At 39.0% G+C, this 23,322-nt stretch overlaps 1 protein-coding gene across 1 annotated transcript; it reads left to right on the top strand.

Moving 5' to 3' along the window:
• Positions 1-11,037: 11,037 nt before the first annotated feature.
• Positions 11,038-12,017, top strand: LOC132639803 (F-box/FBD/LRR-repeat protein At1g13570-like). The gene has a single exon (XM_060356218.1). It carries the CDS (start codon positions 11,157-11,159, stop codon positions 12,015-12,017), a length of 861 nt encoding a protein of 286 aa, XP_060212201.1. The 5' UTR covers positions 11,038-11,156.
• Positions 12,018-23,322: the final 11,305 nt, after the last annotated feature.

The following is a 23,322-nucleotide window of genomic DNA, read 5'->3' as shown; positions in this document are numbered from 1 at the left end:
TCACAATCAGGCCCAGCAGGGGCGTGGAACGGCAAGGTCCGGCAATACAGGTGGGGGTCAGAACCGTTTGTATGCATTGACAGGTCGTCAGGATACAGAGGCTAGAGCAGATGTTGTCACAGGTACCCTCACAGTTTTCACCTTTGAAGTATATGCCCTTATTGATCCAGGATCTACCCTATCTTATGTAACCCCTTTTGTTGCTAATAAATTTGGTATTGAACCTGAAAAATTGTATGAACCCTTCGAGGTGTCCACCCAGTTGGGAAGTCAGTTATAGCTAGGCGTATTTACAGGGGTTTCCCGGTTTTAGTCTATCACCGCAGAACCATAGCTGATTTAGCAGAATTAGAAATGGTAGATTTCGATGTGATCATGGGTATGGACTGGTTAGCTTCATGTTATGCCACAGTATGTTGTAGAACTAAAGTGGTAAGATTCGAGTTTCCTAATGAGCCAGTCATAGAATAGGAGGGTAATTCAGTAGTACCCAGGGGTAGATTTATTTCTTACCTAAAGGCCAGAAAAATGATCTCTAAAGGCTATATCTACCACCTAGTTCGAGTCAAGGATTCAGATGCCCAGACTCCAACTTTTCAATCTGTCCCAGTTGTAAATGAGTTCGCAGAAGTATTCCCAGAAGATCTCCCAGGAGTCTCTCCTGACAGGGAGATTGAATTTGGAATTGATCTACTTCCCGATACTCAGCCGATATCTATTCCGCCATACAGGATGGCCCCAGCAGAGTTAAAAGAGTTAAAAGCCCAATTGAAAGATCTTCTTGATAAGGGGTTTATTAGGCCTAGTGTTTCGCCTTGGGGTGCACCAGTCCTATTTGTCCGAAAGAAGGATGGTTCTTTTCGTATGTGTATAGATTACCGTCAGCTGAACAAGGTCACCATTAAGAACAGGTACCCTCTTCCTAGAATCGATGACTTATTTGATCAGCTGCAAGGCGCCCAATGTTTTTCCAAGATTGACCTCAGAACCGGCTATCATCAGTTGAAGGTTAAGGAAGTTGATATTCCGAAGACAGCTTTCAGGACCCGTTATGACCATTTTGAATTTCTTGTTATGTCATTTGGGTTGACAAATGCGCCAGCTGCTTTCATGGATCTTATGAATAGGGTCTTCAAACCTTATCTCGATTTATTCGTCATTGTCTTCATTGATGATATTTTGGTGTATTCCCGTAATGAGGCCGAACATGCAGAACATCTCAGAATAGTGTTGCAGACTCTTAAGGATCGTGAACTTTTTGCAAAATTCTCAAAGTGTGAGTTTTGGCTTAAATCAGTAGCATTCTTAGGCCATGTGATCTCGGGTGAAGGTGTTAAAGTTGATTCTCAAAAGATTGACGCCGTAAAGAGTTGGCCCAGACCCACCTCAGTTTCTGATATAAGAAGTTTCTTGGGTCTGGCAGGCTATTATAGACGCTTCGTAGAAGGGTTTTCCTCTATCTCTGCCCCATTGACTAAGCTGACTCGAAAGAAAGTTAAGTTCCAATGGTCAGATGCTTGTGAGTGAAGCTTTGAAGAGTTGAAGAAGAGATTGACTTCTGCTCCAGTTTTGACTCTACCAGAGGGAACTGAAAGATTCGTGGTTTACTGTGATGCTTCGGGAATTGGTCTCGGATGTGTCTTAATGCAGCATGGTAAGGTTATAGCTTATGCATCCCGTCAGCTCAAGGTTCACGAAAGAAATTACCCGACTCATGACTTAGAGTTGGCAGCTGTAGTTTTTGCACTTAAGATATGACGACATTATTTGTATGGAGTGCACGTTGATATCTTCACGGATCATAAAAGCCTGCAGTATATCTTCAAGCAAAGGGAGCTAAATCTTAGACAGAGGAGATGGCTCGAATTGCTTAAGGATTATGATGTGGATATTCTTTATCATCCGGGAAAAGCGAATGTTGTAGCTGATGCTCTTAGTCGGCATTCCATGGGGAGTTTAGCCCACGTGGATGTGGATAAGAGAGTCATGACAAAGGAAGTTCACCGTTTGGCCAATCTTGGAGTACGACTTTTGGAATCCGGGGATGGTGGTGTGGTTGTTCAGAATAGTGCTCTTACCTCTTTAGTCGTTGAAGTCAAGGAAAAACAGTTTAGTGATCCTTACTTATTGCAGCTGAAAGAAGGGATTCACAAGCATAAGACAACGACTTTTGAACAAGGGGGAGATGATGGTACCTTGAGGTACCAAGGAAGATTATGTGTCCCAGATGTAGATGGACTCAGAGAGCGAATCATGTCAGAAGATCACAATTCCAGGTATTCCATTCACCCAGGTTCCACTAAGATGTATCATGATCTTAAGGAGATTTACTGGTGGAACGATATGAAGAAGAATGTGGCAGATTTTGTAGCTAAGTGCCTGAACTGTCAGCAGGTGAAAGCCGAACACCAGAGGCCTGGTGGCTTGGCTCAGAATATTGATATTCCTGTCTGGAAATGGGAAATGATCAATATGGATTTTGTATCAGGTTTACCTCGTTCAGCTAGGAGGCATGACTCTATTTGGGTGATCGTTGATCGACTTACTAAGTCAACACACTTTTTTCCAGTCAAGACCACATATTCAGCAGAAGATTATGCCAAGCTGTATGTTAATGAGATTGTCAGATTGCATGGGACACCAGTGTCCATTATTTCAGATCGTGGTGCTCAGTTTACAGCGAACTTCTGGAAATCCTTTAAAAAAGGATTGGGTACCAAGGTGAACCTTAGCACAGCTTTTCATCCGCAGACAGATGGCCAAGCAGAGCGTACTATTCAGACTCTAGAGGACATGTTGAGAGCATGCGTCTTGGATTTCAAAGGTAATTGGGATGACCATTTACCTCTCATTGAGTTTTCTTATAATAACAGTTATCATGCTAGTATTGGGATGGCACCATTTGAGGCTCTGTGTGGGCGGAGGTGCAGATCACCAATCGGTTGGTTCGAAGTTGGTGAAGCAGAATTGTTAGGACCAGATTTGGTTTATCAGGCTATGGAGAAAGTCAAGTTAATACAGGAGCGTTTGAAAACGGCTCAGAGTCGCCAGAAGTCTTACGCAGATGTGAGGCGAAGGGACTTAGAATTTTCAGTTGACGATTGGGTGTTCCTTAAAGTCTCACCTATGAAGGGTGTTATGCGATTTGGCAAGAAAGGGAAGCTCAGTCCCAGATATATTGGACCTTACAGAATTCTACAAAATGTCGGTCTAGTAGCTTATGAACTTGAGTTGCCACAAGATTTGGCTGCTGTACATCCCGTGTTTCATGTGTCCATGTTGAGAAAGTGTGTAGGAGACCCATCGTTGGTTGTTCCTACGGATACTATAACAGTTAAGGATGGGTTGACCTATGAGGAGGTCCCCGTAGCCATTCTTGATCGTCAAGTTCGCAAGTTGAGAACTAAGGAAGTAGCCTCAGTAAAGGTCTTGTGGAGGAGCCAGAAAGTTGAAGAGGCCACATGGGAAGCCGAAGAGGACATGAAATCCAGATATCCTCACTTGTTTGAAGAGCAGGCAGATAGACTTCAAGGTAAATACCTTTAGTATTCATGTCATGTCCCTTATGTATTCATGCCTCACGTTTCACGTTCAAGTTCATGTATTCGCTATTCATGTCTCATGTTTAGGCACTGATGTTTTCATGAAACTATGTCATGTTAGTTTCCATGCCCCATGTCATGTTATGTCTCATGTTCCACGCTCATGTCAGCTATCCAGTGCCCATGCTCATGCCTCATTATTCAAGTTTCCATATAACCATGTCATGTTTCCTTCACGTTCATGCAGCCAAGCCATGTCCAGCCATGTTCTCAACCATTATCCATCATTCGAGGACGAATGATCCCAAGGGGGAGATATTGTAACACCCCGCATCTTGGAACTAAGTTTAAGCTCATATCATTAGAAGTCTAGTGAAAACACTGTAGGTTTGAGCGTTTGCAAAAATGGTTGATAGGCTTATTTCGGGCAGCGATAACTCCTTGATCCATTGCGAATCTGGAAGAACCTCCTTGATGAAAGTTGTAGCCCTATTGAAAAGCTTTCCAACGGTATATTATGAGGATTAAACGGACATCTGTGCAAAGAGTTATGCCCATTTGAGTGAAGCCTGTTCGCTGGAAAAGTCGTCTGCGTTACGGTGACGTTACGGACCGTAACTCGTGTTACGGGCCGTAACAGTGAGCCGTAACACAGACGAAATTTCCAGAACCTCACTGGAAATTTCGTTCACGATACGGTCCCAGGATACGTTCCGTCCCTTGTGTTACGGGCCGTACCTTGTGTTACGGACCGTAACAGTGTACCGTAACACAGGGAGAATTTCCAGAAACTTTCTGGAAATTTTCGACAAGGTATGACGCAACGTTACGGTCCGTCCCTTGTGTTACAGGACCGTAACATGGGCGTGTTTTGGTCCGCAGTTGAGTTTCGGGTCACCTGACTTCGGGAGGCCATAACCCCATCGTAAGTTGAGAATTTGGGAAACCGCAAAGAATGAAAGTTGTAGATAATTGAAATACCTTTCCAACCATAGGTTGTGGGTTCACAGAAGACATCGGGATAGGGAGATATGGACGTTTTAAGACAGAAAGGTCCCAACCCGTTTTCAAGTTGGGTCAACCCATTTTCCCATTGGTATATAAAGAAACTAAAAACCCTAGCAGCCTCCATATTCACAAATTTCAGATTTTTATAGAGAGAAAGTGAGAGAGAGGAGAGATAGAGAGAGAAAGTAGAGAATCAACCAAGTTTAAGGCCCCGAATCCCGAAGCTCATGAAGGATAAAGTGTAGTACAAGTTGTTGTCCTCATTTTAAGCTAAAGATCGTACTTGGGGGTGTTGATTTCGTGGTGACTACCCAAAAGGTAATATTTCTACTCCCTAATCACTTATAATTGTGAATTGATGAATTCTTGGGAGAATAATAATTGGGTTTGTTGAAGAGGATTATATGAACTATGCTAGAATTGTTGGATTGTTGACTTGGGATTGTTGTATTCATATGGGTGAGGAAGAATGATGTTAATTGCATCTAATTGGGATTGTAGAAATGACTAGAAGTAAAAGAATGGGGATTTGGTGAAGAAAACATCATTAATGAGGGTTATAGAGCTTCATGCCCACTAAGTGTTTGATAAAATGCTTAGATGAACAAAACATGGATATTGTTGCTAATATAGAATCCCTATTACTTGGATTGCTATAGATTGAAGTTGAAGGGGGTTGAAGAACATTGTGATAAGCTTAAAAGCGGGAAGTTAAGGTATGTAGAACTTCCATCCACATGTGGGAATCTCTACGTTCTTCCCCATGATCCGTTTCGTAAAATCCATGAAGTTCAAATCCTAAGGCATTAAACCCAACATATTGGTAGCCCGTAATTATGTATTTATGTACATGAATTTTGTATCTATATTCGTTATTGTATTCCTAATCTTCCATTACGGTTATTAGGAATCCTAGCTAAATCCATGAATCATAAATTCTTCCTCATGCGTTCTCATTATGTTTATATGAAACTTTATGATTTCATCCGGCATGTTACAAGTATGTTTTCAAGACAAGTATATATATATGATTTCGAATTATGGTTATTTGCTCATGAACCAAAAATATGTTTTGTAAGACTATGACAAGTTATCTTATGAAAACCATGTACAAGCAAGTTATGATTCATGAACACTATGTACAAGCAAGTTATGATTCATGATATACCATGGGCAGCAAGTGCCACTATTTTACATGTTCATGTTTTGGGAGTTGCATTAATTACCTAGGAGGGCTTCAGATAGCCTGAAACTACGTAGCCACCGTAGGATGAGGATTGCTCCACCCATGTCCCGACGATCTCTCATAATGACTGGATCCTTTCATATTTTATCAAATCTCATGTTCCCTGGCAAGGACTGAGTGTTCTGTTGGCGGGACGCAAGCACTAGACCATGGATCGGTTATAAGTTATTGCTCTCCCTACTTATCATGTTTTACTAATGTTATATATATACATATGTACTCATGCTCATGTTCATGTCCAGGTTTTCAGTTTCAGTTCTTATCATGTTATTCCCTGTCCCATGTTATTTATTTCGGTTGCTTTACATACCAGTACATTCAATGTGCTGACGTCCCCTTTTATTGCCCAGGGGCCTGCATTTCACGATGCAGGTACAAACTTACAGGACGACGCCTCTGCTCATTAGGATCTGCACGTACCAGCTTATTGGTGAGCCCCATCTCATTCGGGGTTTACTTAATTGTTGTTTATGATTAGTTATGCATCTGAGGTATGCTGGGGGCCTTGTCCCAGTAAGTATGTATTCCAAATCAGACTCATGATAGAGGTTTCATAGACTAGACGAGTCCGTTATGTCATGTCATACATTTGGAGTCGTATAGCCATTTTGGCTCACTCACGTTTAAACAAGTATTTTATTAAGTATTATGACTTACCATGTTTTATAAAGGCTCATTATGCATTCATGTTATATTCCGCTTATGTTATGTATTATGATGATTCAGCAAGCCATGTGGTTCGCTCGGTCATATACAGTCAGGCATCGAGTGTCGTGTTACGTCCAGGCCATGGTTCGGGGCGTGACAAGTTTCTCACTACTCCACTCGTGGATGCCTCAATGCTTCCTTCACTGAGCCCGGGCCAGGATATGTTATCACGCGTATTCCACTACATTGTTCGCCATGCCTTGATGTGAGGAGGCAGGTATACTTGTACATGGGTTGTGGAGTATGCTGTGCCATGTACATATATTCTGATATGTGATGATATGATATGATATGTGCACATTCTGATATGATATGATATGTTACGGAGCTATTCCCCACTCTGGAGTATAATGTGTGGTGGCGCCAGTGACGGGGTGGCGACCACGTTCTGTTCACCGAGTCCCATAATGGGGCCGGATATGACACATGTTTTGACATGCATTATCTATGTTATATGAGTAAGCATTTCTGATTTTCTGATTATTGCACTTATTTTCTGTACCTCCTGTTCCGGTTTTGATTCTGTTTAGTATACTTCATACTTTACATACTCAGTACATATTCCGTACTGACCCCCTTTTTTCGGGGGCTGCGTTTCATGCCGCTCAGGTACACCAGATGATATGAAGTTATTATAGAGGATGTTCCGACAGAGTTGGCAAGCTCCATTTGCTCCTGGAGTGCTGCCGAGTCAGAGTTTGTACGTATGTTTTTCTGGATTGATGTTAGAGGCTTTGCAGACAGAGTCGTGGGTATAGTATGTCAGTTGTGTAAGCGGCTTCATCAGCCGATATGTCATTCTGTATTATGTATTAAATTCCATACGATTACAGATCCTGTTTGATTTGGAAAGCATCAGAAAGAGTATTTTGAAAGTTATTATGTATTTTATCCTTATTTGGTTTAAAAGTCTAATAAGATTATGTGTACCCTAAAGGTCTGTGGGTTCGCTCGGCTCCGGATGTGGGGCCGGGTGCCCATCACAACCTAGCGGAATTAGGGTGTGACAATTTGTTGGGTCCATCCCATAATTTGATGAAGGAAACATGTCCCTCATTTTAAGGAAGAAAACAAGGAAGAAAACATTTCCCTTGTTTTGAGGAAGAAAACATATTCCTTGTATTTGGCAAATTGTCAAGTGCTTGCTTGAGTCACAAATGAGATCAATAGGTTCATTTCATCCCTATAAATAGGGAAGCCTTCTATCATTTGTAGTATCACCAAGAGCAAGAGAGAAAAACAGTAAGGAAAACACTTGAGTGAGATATAGGTATTCAGTTTAGGATTGGTTTTTTTGTAATAGTTGAGTGTGAGAGTTGCTCCTCCTATTGTAATTCTGTTCCGGTTATGAATAGAAGACTTTTTCAATCCTAACAGATGCAACTTATCAAGCTTTTGTTGGCCAAATCTCCCATGCTAGAGACACTGCTAATCTTTACCTTGTTAGATTATGATCATGCTGGTGAAACAATCAAAAACAAAATCCTTGTTGTGCTAAATTCGTTTCGGCATGCATCACCTGAAGTAGAAGTTGTTTATGATTTTTGCTGACTAATTTGTTTTGTTATGAATTTGTTATTACGATGCTAAGGGATTTTACATTTAGTGCATGTTCTTGACTGATCTATGAAATGAGACTTGCGAAATGAATTAATTTGTGTGGTTGTTTCTTTCAAGTTATTTTTTTGGTTACTCTGCGTGTGTGCTCGTACATCAATTTGAATCAAATTCATGTTCTGGTTAAATTGTAGTAAGTTGACACCTCTTGCACAAAATCCTACTTGGATTGAAGGTCAAAGTGTTCCTTCATGAGCAATGTTCTCAATGTTCTCTTTTTATTGAGGAGCAATGCATGATGAATTTAAGTCTGCATAAACGTAGTAGAATATCCTGTTTTCTGTTAACTTTTGGATTAACTCCCTGCGATCTCTTTATTTCAATGCAGTTTTTTGTCATAGAACGTAACTAACTTCCCAAGTCTGGAACCATTGTGTCTATGATTAGTTCGAAAATTCAAGTATGGAAAAGCTGATTTTCAATGTGCTCTTGTTACTTGAAGAAAATGTCAACAGATACAGAACAGTTGTGTAGCATATAAAAGCATTTCAGGGAACAGTTGCAGTTATAATATATACTTAGCATCCAATAATTAAGGTTCATAAAAAAGGCAGTTTTGAAATACTACAAAATTTTAGGGAAAGACTTTATCATTCAAACCCCTTTACTAATATCAAGAGTCTCTTTCTTGGGTTCTTGAAAGGACATTTTGTTGAACTTTCTATCTGTTCTTTTCCATAAAATATACTTATGTAGTATGTAACAAATCAATGCTGGAATACTTGAAAAAAGGCACATGAACTATATATCATGAGTGTATGTACGATTCTCAATGAACTGTCACATCAACGCAAAAAAATTATCTTCTTCTATTTCTACTGTCAATTCGTATATTCCTATTTATGTAACAATGCAAGGATAAGATTGAAGCAGCAAAACTGGAGTGGCTGTAAGTTTTTGTTTTCATAGTAAAAGAGTAAGGTCGTCTATCGGTGTTTTGATCGGCGTTTTTGAGTGAGTCCCGGGGCGGGACGTAAAAAAACACACTGGGGATTGTCGCAAGGCATAAGCCCCATTGTTCTGGGCATGCGCTTAGGTGTTGGGCTAGATTTTGTTTTGGGGTGTAAGCCCAAAAAACCGAAATAGAAGACTCGGACTAAGCCCAAAAAACAGAAATAGAAGACTCGGACCTTTTTGACTAGTGATTTTGCTTCCACATATTAGTTTCTAATTTAAGAGTCCGTCTTTTGCAGACTACCTACATAAAAGACATTAGCTGTAATCTAATTCACTACAAAATGTATTTTTTTTTTTTTTTTTGGAAATTTCATCACCTAGCGCGATAACTACCATGTGACCTGAATGTGAATAGTACTAACATCTCTGAGGAAGAAACTGCAGCAGACAAAGACAGTATGTGCTCCGTAAGAGACACGAGATTAAATGAATCACACACACACACATATTGAATAATTTCTTTAAAAAAGTTTGCATAGCAGTACTAGGCAGAAGACGAACTACTAAATTCATACTAGTTTCAGATCACCATATCTCTCTACCTTATAGGCATAAAGTTGTCGAGAAAAAGTACTTTTAGCTCAAGAGAATTAAGGTTCTTAATATGGTTGCTTATCCAAGTTATATACAACTTACTTCAGGTGATGCCTGCTGAAATTTGGTTTGCTTAGTCAGTATGTTGATTGTTGTATCAAGAGAGTCATCTTCTAGCCATGACTCAATTAGCATTCTCATTAGTATCGCAGACTTGGCTGACAAAAGCTTGATAAGCTGCTTATCAGGCTTTGTTCCCTAAATGTGCCCTAGCCTAACTTCCATGTGGTGATCAAATGTTACATCTGCGAAATGTTCCACTTCTAGAGCAGGATCGTCGTCGTCATCATCATCATCATCATCATCATCATCATTGTCATGGTTGTTCTTGTTGTTGTTGTTGTTGTCGTTGTTGTCATCACCATTATCATCAGCAGTCTAAGATCGGATTAACAAGAAACAAATGTCTGCATTTATTGAGGATATAAGGTCTATGAAAGTGAGTAAATAAGAAAGAGAACCTGAATTTCCAAATATTGTAGAAATGGGAAGCTTCTTATCATGCAAAGAGCACATGAGACCAAATCAATTTTTTCCAGGCAAATATCAGCTAGATAAAAATGTTTGACACATTTAATTAGATCAAAGGGAAGCCTCATTGGTACTTCACTTGCTCTGGCAGCCAAGAACTCTTAAATCATTGTCACGTAGGAGAAGTCGTATTGAAAGTATTATAGCAATAACATTTTAAACTCCACCAATAAGAGATGCTTTTATGGAAATTAGTACAAGTTAGCGAGGAAGCAAAAACTAAAAGTAAAGCTAATTGTTTAGTAACATACGAACTTGAAAATTTTGAGTTTTTATCTGGTATGACTATTTCTCCCTTTGTTTCAAATTGTTTGTCTTACTTTCCTTTTTAGTCTATTTAAAAAAGAATGTCTCTTTCCTTTTTTGGCAACTCATTAATTTCAACTTTCCATATGGCGTGTTTAAGACCACAGGATTAAATGACATTTTAGTACATTCTACATATCTTTAGTTTAAGACCTCAAGATTCAAAAATCTTCTTTACTTACTTAAACTCCGTGCCGAGTCAAATCAGACAAACAAATTGAAACGGAGGGAGTATTATTTTTCTCCTAATCTTGTTGCTATAAATGTGAGTTTCTAAAGTATACTACAGAGTGAAAGAAAGAAGAGTTGTTTTCTCCTTTTTTTTTAAAAAATAAAAATTAAATCTTAATAATCTCCTAGATTCTTGAACTATTGAAATTCTATATTGCTCGGACTCTTCAAAAATATTGACAGGTGCGCGTCGGATTCTCCAAAGTAATATATTTTTAAGAATCCGACATCGGTGCGGCAACATTTTTGAAGAGTTCGAGCAACATAGCTATTGATGTAGTGTGTTATTGTTAGCAGTGGTCTTTTTTCCATTTTTTTATTTTTATTTCAGTTGGTGTGCGTTGATGTTTCTATGTGAATAACAGTTCTATCTTGTTAGGATTTTTTTTCCTTATCTTCATATTCTTATTTACTTTATGCAGATTTCAATTGGAAATTATTGTTTCAAGATGTCTCCTAGTGGTCAAAAACGTGCTTGCCGAAGTGTTCCTCTGGATATACTCAGTATCCTTCCTGATAAAGCAATTGATAACATTCTAATGCGTTTGCCTTTACGAGAAGCTGTAAGGACTAGCATCTTAGCTAAGACTTGGAGATATATAAGGTGCAGGCTTCCACAGTTGGAACTTGATGAATCTCTTTGGAACCTTTCACAAAGTTCTGACCCTACTCCTAGATTTAAAGACATTGTTTATCACCTTTTGACCCTTCACGAAGGACCAGTTACTAAGTTTACCCTCTCCACTCCTAATCTTAAGAACTATCCTAAGATTGACAACCTGATATATTTTCTCTCTAGAAATGACATTCAACATCTTTCTCTTGAACTTCAGGTCCGGGCTGACAAATACAAGTTGCCTTCTTCAATTTTCACATGTTTGCAGTTGAGGAATTTGACTCTTCAGAATTGCTTAATGTCGCTTCCTCCACAATCCTTCAAAGGATTTGATAAATTAATCAGCCTGGCATTATCTTACGTCAAAATTCCTTCTAAATTTCTCAAAAGTTTAATTTCTAGTTGCCCGTTGCTTGATAAGTTGGTGCTGGGAATATCAGAAAGTTCGTGTGTTACTGAAATTAATGCTCCCATGCTGAAATACTTTGATTTCACTGGTGATATAAGTTGTATCTGTTTGAAAACTATTCCTCGTTTGTCTAAACTTTCACTTCGGTGTTGCGAATATCGTGAGAGGTCGGGAAAGTTTGATATTGCCAAGTTTTTTGAGCTATTTGTGGTCTTGACTATCTCCACTTGGATAACCATTGTGTCGAGGTAAATGTGCTTCATCACTTTATTTGGTATGCATTTTCAATGATTGCACATTTTTTTTTGGTTTGAGTCATCCTGATTTTGGCATCATCTTCCTAGATTTTTGCAAGAGCGGATGGAGCTGTATCAAAAAGGCTTCCTACATTGTTCGTATCTATATAAATTGGACATCATCTCATGTGCTCTTTGCTTGATTAGAAGCTTCTCATGTTTGCAGTATATGGAAATTCAGGTTTTGACTTTCCTTTGTCTTTCTTATTTCCATACTACATTTTATCCTCAATAAGTTTACAGAGGCGGGTCTTTGTTAATCTTCCTTAGGTGGTTGATTGCATTGATAATAATAATCCAGCACGAGAATGTCTTGAAGTGGAAGCTTTTTCAGATGTCATATTTGATCACCTTAGGGAAGTTCAGCAAATAGATATTATGGGCTCAAAGCGTGAGATGCAGCTTATCAAGCTTATGTTAGCCAAGTCTCCTGTGCTAGTGAGAATTATAATTGATGCCTCTTGGTGTCTTGAAGAATCTGCAACAATCAAAATACATAGAGAGCTAACAAAATTTCAGCGTGCATCACCTAAAGCTGAAGTTGTTGTATCCTCTCGCTTCTTCATCAAGTCATCATCTTTGGGTAAAATGTTTTTGATGTTGATGCTAATTTTTTAACATGTAGAAGTGAATGCTGATGCAGTAGTATAACAGTATAATGTTGTGTTTTTGCGTAATTGCCGTAAGCAAATGTGGATGGTTTCTTCAACTTTGGTATCACAATGCCCAGTGTTTTGACATTACATGTTGTGCTTGAAATGAGACCTGCTACAATGAATTGATGTTGTGGCTGTTTATCTCAAACTTCAAATATTTTCATGTCTTTAAGGTAGAGCCACGAGATTGAATACTAAAATATGTATATATCTAATGGAGTTTATTCTGTTTTCCATGCCCATATGTAGCCTTCCAGTTAACTGACTTCAAAATATGTATTATGTTATGGTCTTTTTAAGTTATTTTATCTACTTTTTTCTGGGTGTATTCTTCGATATCACTTGACAGTAACTATCCATTGTACGCGATAATATAACTGCCCTCAGTTTTAATCTCTTTCATTTTGATCTAATAGGAGTAGATTGTGTCGAAGCATTCAATCTTGCAGTGGAGAGACTGACATCTAAGGATGCTTCTAATAATCGAATCATCGAGATATTGGTAAACGGTGAGATCATGTTAGCAACAATATCTACATCAAACAAGATATATTTGTTTTCAACATAGATTTAAAATTAAATGAAAAACCAACGGAAAACATTGTTGTATGTACTAAAAATAAAAAACATTGGAATGCATGTTTTGGTAAACTAAATTAATTAATAAATCAATAGACTAAGGTTAATAATATTGTCGATTTAACTTCTGTTATCAGTCAACTCGCATTTTGAGAGGCCTGACATCAAGCTTCGCTCAATCGAACTTGCTGCAGTTCTTAGAGGTGACTTGAGTTGCAGTAAAGTTCAATTATGTTGCTAACCAAACTCGAGCCAATTCCATCTGAGATTTGCTACAGTTATAGTTGTCTCTTTAACATTTTATTTCAATGCATATGGTATGCCGTTTGAGAAAATTTTCATTAAGTTCTAAAAACTTCTTCGTTGCAGAGTAATTTGGAACTGTGAATGCCAGCAAGTATTTGTTTCCAAAGTCAGTTTTCCTCTTTTGCCAATAGTACTAATGTTTGGAGAATTAGAAGCTACGCAAATAATCAATTCCATAAAAATGACTACTTGCGTGGCAACAGCAATTATGAGAAATTCACCAATCAAAATGTGATGCGTCAATAATGAGAAGATTAGTTTTTTTCCTGCTGCTGATAGAACCTATGAGTTCACCAAAACAGCCTAAGGGACCTGGTCCCTGAACTATTTTTACAGATAAAGATAGAAAGTAAATAAGGCAGGATATTTGCGTGGAAAACACCTTACTCAATGGATTAAAAACCACGACCTACCTCAGTAGGATTTCTAACTTCACTAAACTAAGCAATGTTTCAGATTACAAGCTTTTGCAACTTAGGAATTAGACCACTAATCTCTCCCCTTCCAATAACTCTATTGCAAGCACACCCTTGACTTACTCTAGTCAAGCGCCAAACTGATTCAACAAACTCTAGCTGAACCTTAACACTACTATGACTAACTCTAGCCAAGTGTTTACAACAAAAGCTTGATATAAACAAAACACCTACAAAGCCCTTCTTGAAGAAATGTAGGTTTACAATGTAGAGATCACAAAGACAAAGACTAGACTATTCTAGGACTCAAAACATCTTCCGTTGTTGAGATATGGTCCTTGAACTTGTCTTAGCTTTGTTCTTGAAAGCACCAAGAGAACTATGGCGGCTACACTTGTATAGATCTGGATTTCTAGGTTTTCTAGTGATGGGTTAAACAATGCCAACATGTTGTTTAAATAGGAACTCAAATGAGAGCATGTGAGGATCATGTAAGAGGCATGTGACCTGGATAGAGACGTTTACGCTGGTCTTTTGTTATTAGCATGCATGTAGCTGTGTTGCTGCGAGACTGCCTGTCTGTAACACCCTGTACCTTTAACGAAAGTTTTGACCACGATCCTAGACTTAGAAAATCAGATAAAGAATGTGGGAGACTTAGAAAATCAGATAAAGAATGTGGGAATTGAAATTTTCCTGTTCAGTTGTGATATGGTGGTTTACGCCCATGAACAGTGGTCGTATTTCAATTTACGCCCATGAACAGTGATCGTAAACTGAAACCAAGAATTTCTGAACATTCTGGAATTTGACATTTTGAGGTCATATGGTTAAATACGGACCGTATTTCACTTTACGGCCCGTATTTCAAAACATATTTGGAATTTGGGAAAACTTCCTTGATGAAAGTTGTAGAGCTTTGAAATACCTTTCCAACGGTATCTTACGGGGATCAAATGGACATCTGTGCAAAGAGTTATGACCATTTTACTGAAGAGACGCAGTGCAGTCCGTATTGCAAAATACGACCCGTAAACTCAAAATACGGCCAACACTGTTCATAACGTAAACTACAATTTCACAGGGCAGTATATATTCATCCATATCAGTTCAAGTCATTATTTTTCGTTCCCTCAAACCCTAGAACGACCTCCTACTCTCCTCCAACATCAAGAACACCAAGGTAAGTCCATTCTAATTATTCCAAATCGATTCTAACATATATCCTTGTAACCTAAACAAGAAATCATCATTCCTAATCTAGGGTTTTCAAGAAAACCCATCTCAAGATTTAAGAATCAAGATTTAGGAAATCTTCTCCAAAATTCAAGTCTTTAATTCAAGTTTTGGAGCAATTAAGGTATGTAGAACTTCCATCCACATGTGGGAATCTCTACGTTCTTCCCCATGATCCGTTTCGTAAAATCCATGAAGTTCAAATCCTAGGGCGTTAAACCCAACATATTGGTAGCCCGTAATTATGTATTTATGTACATGAATTTTGTATCTATATTCGTTATTGTATTCCTAATCTTCCATTACGGTTATTAGGAAATCCTAGCTTAATCCATGAATCATGAATTCTTACTCATGTGTTCTCATTATGTTTATATGAAACTTTATGATATCATCCAGCAAGTTACAAGCATGTTTTCAAGACAAGTATATATACATATGATTTCGAACTATTGTTATTACTCATGAACCAAAAACATGTTTTGCAAGACTATGACAAGTTATCTTATGAAACTATACAAGCAAGTTATGATTCATGAAAACCATGTACAAGCAAGTTGTTACACCTCAGAAAAAAAAAATTGAGTCCATGAAATAATTCTGCGGGTGAACAGTAGACGCGTGTGAACAGTACATGTGAACAGTAAAAATCAGAAACTAAAAAAACGAAAAAAATCTGATTTTTTTTTCATTTTCTACCCCTCTCTCTCACTCTAAACTCTCTCTAAATCCTCCCAAACCCTCCTAAAAGCTCTCTAAATCTTTCAAGTTGAATTCCTCCAAATCAAACCAAGATTTCATCTTAGGAATTGGAAACTAGTTAGGAAAGGATTATAGTGTTTGGTGTTTGATGTGTGGCTGATTATTGAAGCTTGGAGCTAGGATTTTAGTTGAGTTTTCTGGGCAATAAGGTATGTAATATATATTCTATTCTTGTTAATTAAGTTATTAATGGGAGAATTCCCTAGTTTAAAGTGAAGGGAATTATGTTATGAAGTCATAGATTAGTTGGTTGATATGGTTGCCTTGAGGGTTGTTTTTTATTGGAACTTTGAGAGATTTCTAGGTGCTTATATTGCTATATGAGGTTGTTGTTGATGTTGTTGATAAGTTGTTGTTCTTGAATTTGAGAGAATAAAGTGTATAAAGATATTGTATACAAAGCGTATACCGGGCTATTTTGTGCCGATATTTGGGGCTGTTTTATGTAATTTTCGTGGCTGTTTTGTGACAATATTTTGGGGCCGTTTTATGTAATTTTCGTGGCTATTTTATGACTATATTTTGGAGCTATTTGGTATAATATTTGTGGCTGTATTACGATGATATTTTGGGGACTGTTTTATGGTCGTTATGGACTGTTTTGTGGGCTGGAATATCGGGGGATTGGCGGTAGTTGTTGTTCTTATATTATGGATATACGGAAATAAAGAAGTGTATACAAGCATTGGCATCCGAATGCATGTTGGGCTGTTTTGGGAGTAATTTAAGAATGGATTTAATCCTAGTTTGATATGAAATTGTTGGTATTGTTGTTGTTGGTATTTTGATTGATGTTTGGCTAAGTTTGAATTTCGAGGATTGTTAAGTTTACAGGGGAAATACTGTCCAATTTTCTCTAGAATTTACGACGCGTTCTTATAGTCGATTAACTAATGTTAATACAAATTCTCCCGTGAAGGTAACGACGTGACATTGAGGGAGGGCAAGTGAACGATAACATAGCTAAACGACAAAGGTATGTGAGGCTAGTCCTTTATTTCTAATGGCATGAATCCTATAGCATAAGTTCTTTTCCTCTTCATGAGTTCTATTTTCCGGAAAGCTAGAAGCCTAAGTCCATAAATGTCTATATAAGATAAGAGATAAGAGATATGATATTATGATGCCATATTGATAATGATGCTATTTATTTCTTACACTCACCTTATGTACTAATTCCTTCAAGGTGAGGCAGAATGTCAATAATTGCTCCATAATGAAATCGGGGGATCACGACCTTACGCCACCCCGACAGAGTACAGTTGATCTTGAGTCTTATTCATGTACTATGATAAGCATATTATTACAAGTATTTTTTTTTATGAACATATCATGATCATATTACACCGCGCCTAGTTGGTCGGGCAGTCACCGCCAAGGCGGGCAGCTATACGGATACACCATGACCTTTTGGCATGGGCAGACACCACTAGTGGGCGGCATGAGATGGTACCCCAGACGCGGGAGGCCTGGACGCGGGCTAATGTTATTGATTATTACACTGTTCCGATATGGACGGGCAGCTTGCATATTATGCATATATGAAATTATGATGAGTATGAGTAAGACAGCATGCATTACTTCTTTTATGATTGTCATTCAGATTCAGATGTTTCATATTGATGTTCACATTATATTAACACTGTCTTTCTTTATTATTTATGCCTCTCATACTCAGTACAATGTTCGTACTGACGTCCGTTTTCTTTGGACGATGTGTTCATGCCCACAGGTAGATAGAGAGGTGAGCTTGGTCCAGACCCTTAGTAGCTGTCAGCTGATTGAGAGCACTCCATTGTCCGGAGGTGCTTATGATTCTTCTTTTGGTATATATGCATATTTTGGGCACGACGGATTCTTGTTCCGTCTATATGTTTAGTATGTCAGTAGAGGCTCGTAGATACGCAGTGTGGGTCAGATGGTCTCACAAGATGTTATTATTATGTATATATTATTTTGATGGCCGAGAGGCAAATGTATATAAGTATTCATGTTTCTATATAAAATATAATTTTCCTACAATTCGTGTATAAAATTGGTAAAAGGGCATTAAATGAGTAAGATGAGTATTAGAACGAGTGGTGCTCGGTGGCTAGCCCCGGGTACCCGTCACGGCCCCTAGCTGGGTCGTGACACAAGTTATGATTCATGTTATACCTGTCACGCCCCGAACCATGGCCTGGACGTAACACGACACTCGGTGCCTGACTGCATGTGACCGAGCGAACCACATGGCCTGCTGAATCATCATGATACATAACATAAGCGGAATATAACGTGAATACATGATGAGCCTTTATAAAACGTAGTAAGTCATAATACTTAATAAAGTACTTGTTTAAACATGAGTGAGCCAAAATGGCTATACGACTCCAAATTTCTGACATGACATAACTGACTTGTCTAGTCTATGAAACCTCTATCATAAGTCTGACTGGAAAACATACTTACTGGGACAAGGCCCCCAACATACCTTTAGATGCAAAACTAAATAAAGAAATACAATATCTAAACCCCGAATGAGATGGGGCTCACCAATAAGCTGGTACGTGCAAATCCTAATGAGCAGAAGCGTCGTCCTGTAAATCCGTACCTGCATCGTGAAATGCAGGCCCCCGGGCAATAAAAGGGGACGTCAGCACATTTAATGTACTGCTATGTAAAGTAACCGAAAGAAACAACATGGGACATGGAATAATATGATAAGAACTGAAACTGAAAACCTGGACATGAACATGAGCATGTGTACATACGTATATATATAACATAAGTAAAAACATGATAAGTAGGGAGAGCATTTCATACACCGACACATGATATCACCACGTGGATACGTGGAGTCTGGTACCTCGCCGGACCAGCAGAGCCCCTATACATTGCCAGGGTATAAGGTGGTAACGTGCCTAATGGATCCATTCAGTGTAAAATTAAGGTATCGTCCTAACTGGGCGGAGCGATCCTTGTCCTATGGTGGCTACATAGTTTCAGGCTATCTGAGCCTTCTCGGTATTTCGTGCAACTCCCAAAACATGAACATAATATAGTTGGCTAAGAAGCCCATAACTTTCGTGAATTAACTTGTACTTGTCTTGTAATCATGATTTCACGAAATAGCTTATAAACATGGTTTCATGAAATAGCTTGTAAACATGTTCTTGATTTATGAGTAATACAATAGTTCATAATCATATATTTGGAATTTACTTGAAAACATGTTTGTAACTTGCAAAATAAAATCATACAGTTTCATATGAACATAATGAGAACACATGAGAAAGAATTCATAATTCATGGATTAAGCTAGGATTCCTAATATCCGTAATGGAAGATTTGGAATACCATAACGAACATAGATACAAAATTCATGTACATACATACATAATTACGGGCTACCAATATGTCGGGTTTAATGCCCTAGGATTTGAACTTCATAGATTTTACGAAACGGATCGTGGGGAAGAACGTAGAGATTCCCACATGTGGATGGAAGTTCTACATACCTTAACTTCCTGTTTTTGAGCGTATCACAATGTCCTCCAATCCCTTAAACTTTAATCTATAGCAATACATGTCATAGGGATTCTATATTAGCAACAATATCCATGCTTTGTTCATCTAAGCATTTTATCAAACACTTGGTGGGCATGAAGCTCCACAACCCTCATTAATGGTGTTTTCTTCACCAAATCCCCATGCTATTACTTCTAGCTAATTTTACAATCTCAATTAGATGTAACTAACATCATTCTTCATCACCCATATGAATACAACAATCCCAAGTCAACAATCCAACAACTCTAGCATAGTTCATATAATTCTCTTCATCAAACCCAATTATTATTCTCCCAAGAATTCATCAATTCACAACTATAAATGATTAGGGAGTAGAAACATTACCTGTTATGAGTAGTCACCACGAAATCAACATCCCCAAGTTCGATGTTTAGCTTAGAATGACGGCAACAACTTGTACTACACTTTATCCTTCACGAGCCTCGGGATTCGGGGCCTTCAACTTGGTTGATTCTCTACTTTTTCTCTCTAACTCTCCCCTCTCTCTCTCTCTCTCTCTCTCTCTCTCTCTCTCTCTCTCTCTCTCTAAAATCTTAAAATGTGATGAAATGTGGCTGCTAGGGTTAACATTTCCCTTAAATACCAAGGGGAAATGGGTTTGACCCAACTTGAAATCGGGTTGGGACCTTTCTGTCTTAAAACGTCCATATATCCCTATCCCGATGTCACCTGTGGGCCCACGACCTATGGTTGGAAAGGGTCATTCCCCCATTCTGTGCAACAATGTTGGCCCCATCATACAAATGAGAATCAAGTCCTCCAACAAACCTCCTCACTCTTGCCCTCATATCCGGTGACATATGTTGAGCATGCTTAGCCAGACTGACAAATTCCAGATAGTAGTCCTGAACTGACCTGCCATTCTGCTTAAGCTTCAGAAATTGCTCAGCCTTAGCCTCTCTGACCTCTACTGGCATAAAGTGGTCTAGGAATGCGCTAGCAAATTCATCCCATGTAGCATCAGGAGCATTCTCACCTCGGGATCATTCATCCTCGAATCATGGGTCATGGTTAAGAATATGGCTGGACATGGCTTGACTACATGAACGTGAAGGAAACATGACATGAAACATGGAGACTGAACTAACATGACATGGTTATATGGAAACATAAATACTGAGGCATGAACATGGGCACTGGATAGCTGACATGAGCGTGGAACATAAGACATAACATGACATGGGGCATGGAAACTGACATGACATAGTTTCATGAAAATATCAGTGCCCAAACATGAGACATGAATAGCGAATACATGAACTTGAACGTGAAACGTGGGGCATGAATACATAAGGGACATGACATGAATACTAAAGGTATTTACCTTGAAGTCTATCTGCCTGCTCTTCAAACAAGTGAGGATATCTGGATTTCATGTCTTCTTCGGCTTCCCATGTAGCCTCTTCAACCTTCTGGCTCCTCCATAAGACCTTTACTGAGGCTACTTCCTTAGTTCTCAACTTGCGAACTTGACGATCAAGAATGGCTACGGGGATCTCCTCATAGGTCAACCCATCCTTAACTGTTATAGTATCAGTAGAAACAACCAACGATGGGTCTCCTACACACTTCCTCAACATGGACACATGAAATACAGGATGTACAGCAGCCAAGTCTTGTGGCAACTCAAGTTCATAAGCCACTAGACCGACCTTTCATAGAATTCTGTAAGGTCAAATATATCTGGGACTTAGCTTCCCTTTCTTTCCAAATCTCATAACACCTTTCATGGGTGAGACTTTAAGGAACACCCAATCATCAACTGAAAATTCTAAATCCCTTCGTCTCACATCTGTATAAGACTTCTGGCGACTCTGAGCCGTTTTTAAACGCTCATGTATTAACTTGACTTTCTCCATAGCCTGATAAACCAAATATGGTCCTAACAACTCTGCTTCGCCTACTTCGAACCAACCAATTGGTGATCTGCACCTTCGCCCATACAGAGCTTCAAATGGTGTCATCCCAATACTAGCATGATAACTGTTATTATAAGAAAACTCGATGAGAGGTAAGTGATCATCCCAATTACCTTTGAAATCCAAGACGCATGCTCTCAACATATCCTCCAGAGTCTGAATAGTACGCTCTGCCCGGCCATCTGTTTGTGGATGAAAGGTTGTGCTGAGGTTCACCTTGGTACCCAATACTTTCTGAAAGGATTTCCAGAAGTTCACTGTAAATTGACCACCACGATCTGAAATAATGGACACTGGTGTCCCATGCAATCTGACAATCTCATTAACATACAGCTTGGCATAATCTTCTGCTGAATCTGTGGTCTTGATTGGCAAAACGTACGCTGACTTAGTAAGCCGGTCAACGATCACCCAAATGGAGTCATGTCTCCTAGCTGAACGAGGTAAACCTGATACAAAATCCATATTGATCATTTCCCATTTCCAGACAGGAATATCAATATTCTGAGCCAAGCCACCAGGCCTCTGGTGTTCGGCTTTCACCTGCTGACAGTTCGGGCACTTAGCTACAAAATCTGCCACATTCTTCTTCATATCGTTCCACCAGTAAATCTCCTTGAGATCATGGTACATCTTAGTGGAACCTGGGTGAATGGAATACCTGGAATTGTGAGCTTCTGACATGATTCGCTCTCTGAGCCCATCCACATCTGGGACACATAATCTACCTCGGTACCATCATCTCCCCCCTGTTCGAAAGCCGTCGTCTTATGCTTGTGAATCCCCTCTTTCAGCTGCAACAAGTAGGGATCATTAAACTGTTTCTCCTTCACTTCAACGACTAAAGAGGAAAAAGCTCTATTATGAACAACCACACCACCATCCTCGGAGTCCAAAAGTTGAACTCCAAGATTGGCCAAACGGTGAACTTCCTTTGTCATAACTCTCTTATCCACGTCCACGTGGGCTAAACTTCCCATGGAATGCCGACTAAGAGCATCAGCTACAACATTCTCTTTCCCCGGATGATAGAGAATATCCACATCATAATCCTTAAGCAATTCGAGCCATCTACTCTGTCTAAGATTTAGCTCCCTTTCCTTCAAGATATACTGCAGGCTTTTATGATCTGTGAAAATATCAACGTGCACTCCATACAAATAATGACGCCATATCTTAAGTGGAAAAACTATAGCTGCCAACTCTAAGTCATGAGTCGGATAATTCTTTTCGTGAACCTTGAGCTGGCGAGATGCATAAGCTACAACCTTACCATGCTGCATCAAGACACATCCGAGACCAACTCCCGAAGCATCACAATAAACCACGAACCCTTCAGTTCCCTCTGGCACAGTCAAAACTGGAGCAAAAGTCAATCTCTTCTTTAAATCTTCAAAGCTTCGCTCACAAGCATCTGACCATTGGAACTTAACTTTCTTCTGAGTCAACTTAGTCAACGGAGCAGAGATAGAAGAAAATCCTTCTACGAAGTGTCGATAATAGCCTGCCATACCCAAGAAACTTCTTATATCAGAAACTGAGGTGGGTCTGGGCCAACTCCTCACGGCATCAATTTTCTGAGAATCAACTTTAACACCTTGACCCGAGATCACATGGCCTAAGAATGCCACTGATTTAAGCCAAAACTCACACTTTGAGAATTCTGCAAAAAGTTCGCGATCTTTAAGAGTCTGCAACACTATTCTGAGATGTTCTTCATGATCAGCCTCATTACGGGAATACACCAAAATATCATCAATGAAGACAATGACGAATAAATCGAGATAAGGTTTGAAGATTCTGTTCATAAGATC

Source organism: Lycium barbarum, chromosome 5 (assembly GCF_019175385.1).
Source record: "Lycium barbarum isolate Lr01 chromosome 5, ASM1917538v2, whole genome shotgun sequence".
NCBI classification, from domain to species: domain Eukaryota; kingdom Viridiplantae; phylum Streptophyta; class Magnoliopsida; order Solanales; family Solanaceae; genus Lycium; species Lycium barbarum.
This window is presented reverse-complemented; position numbering and strand designations above follow the sequence as displayed.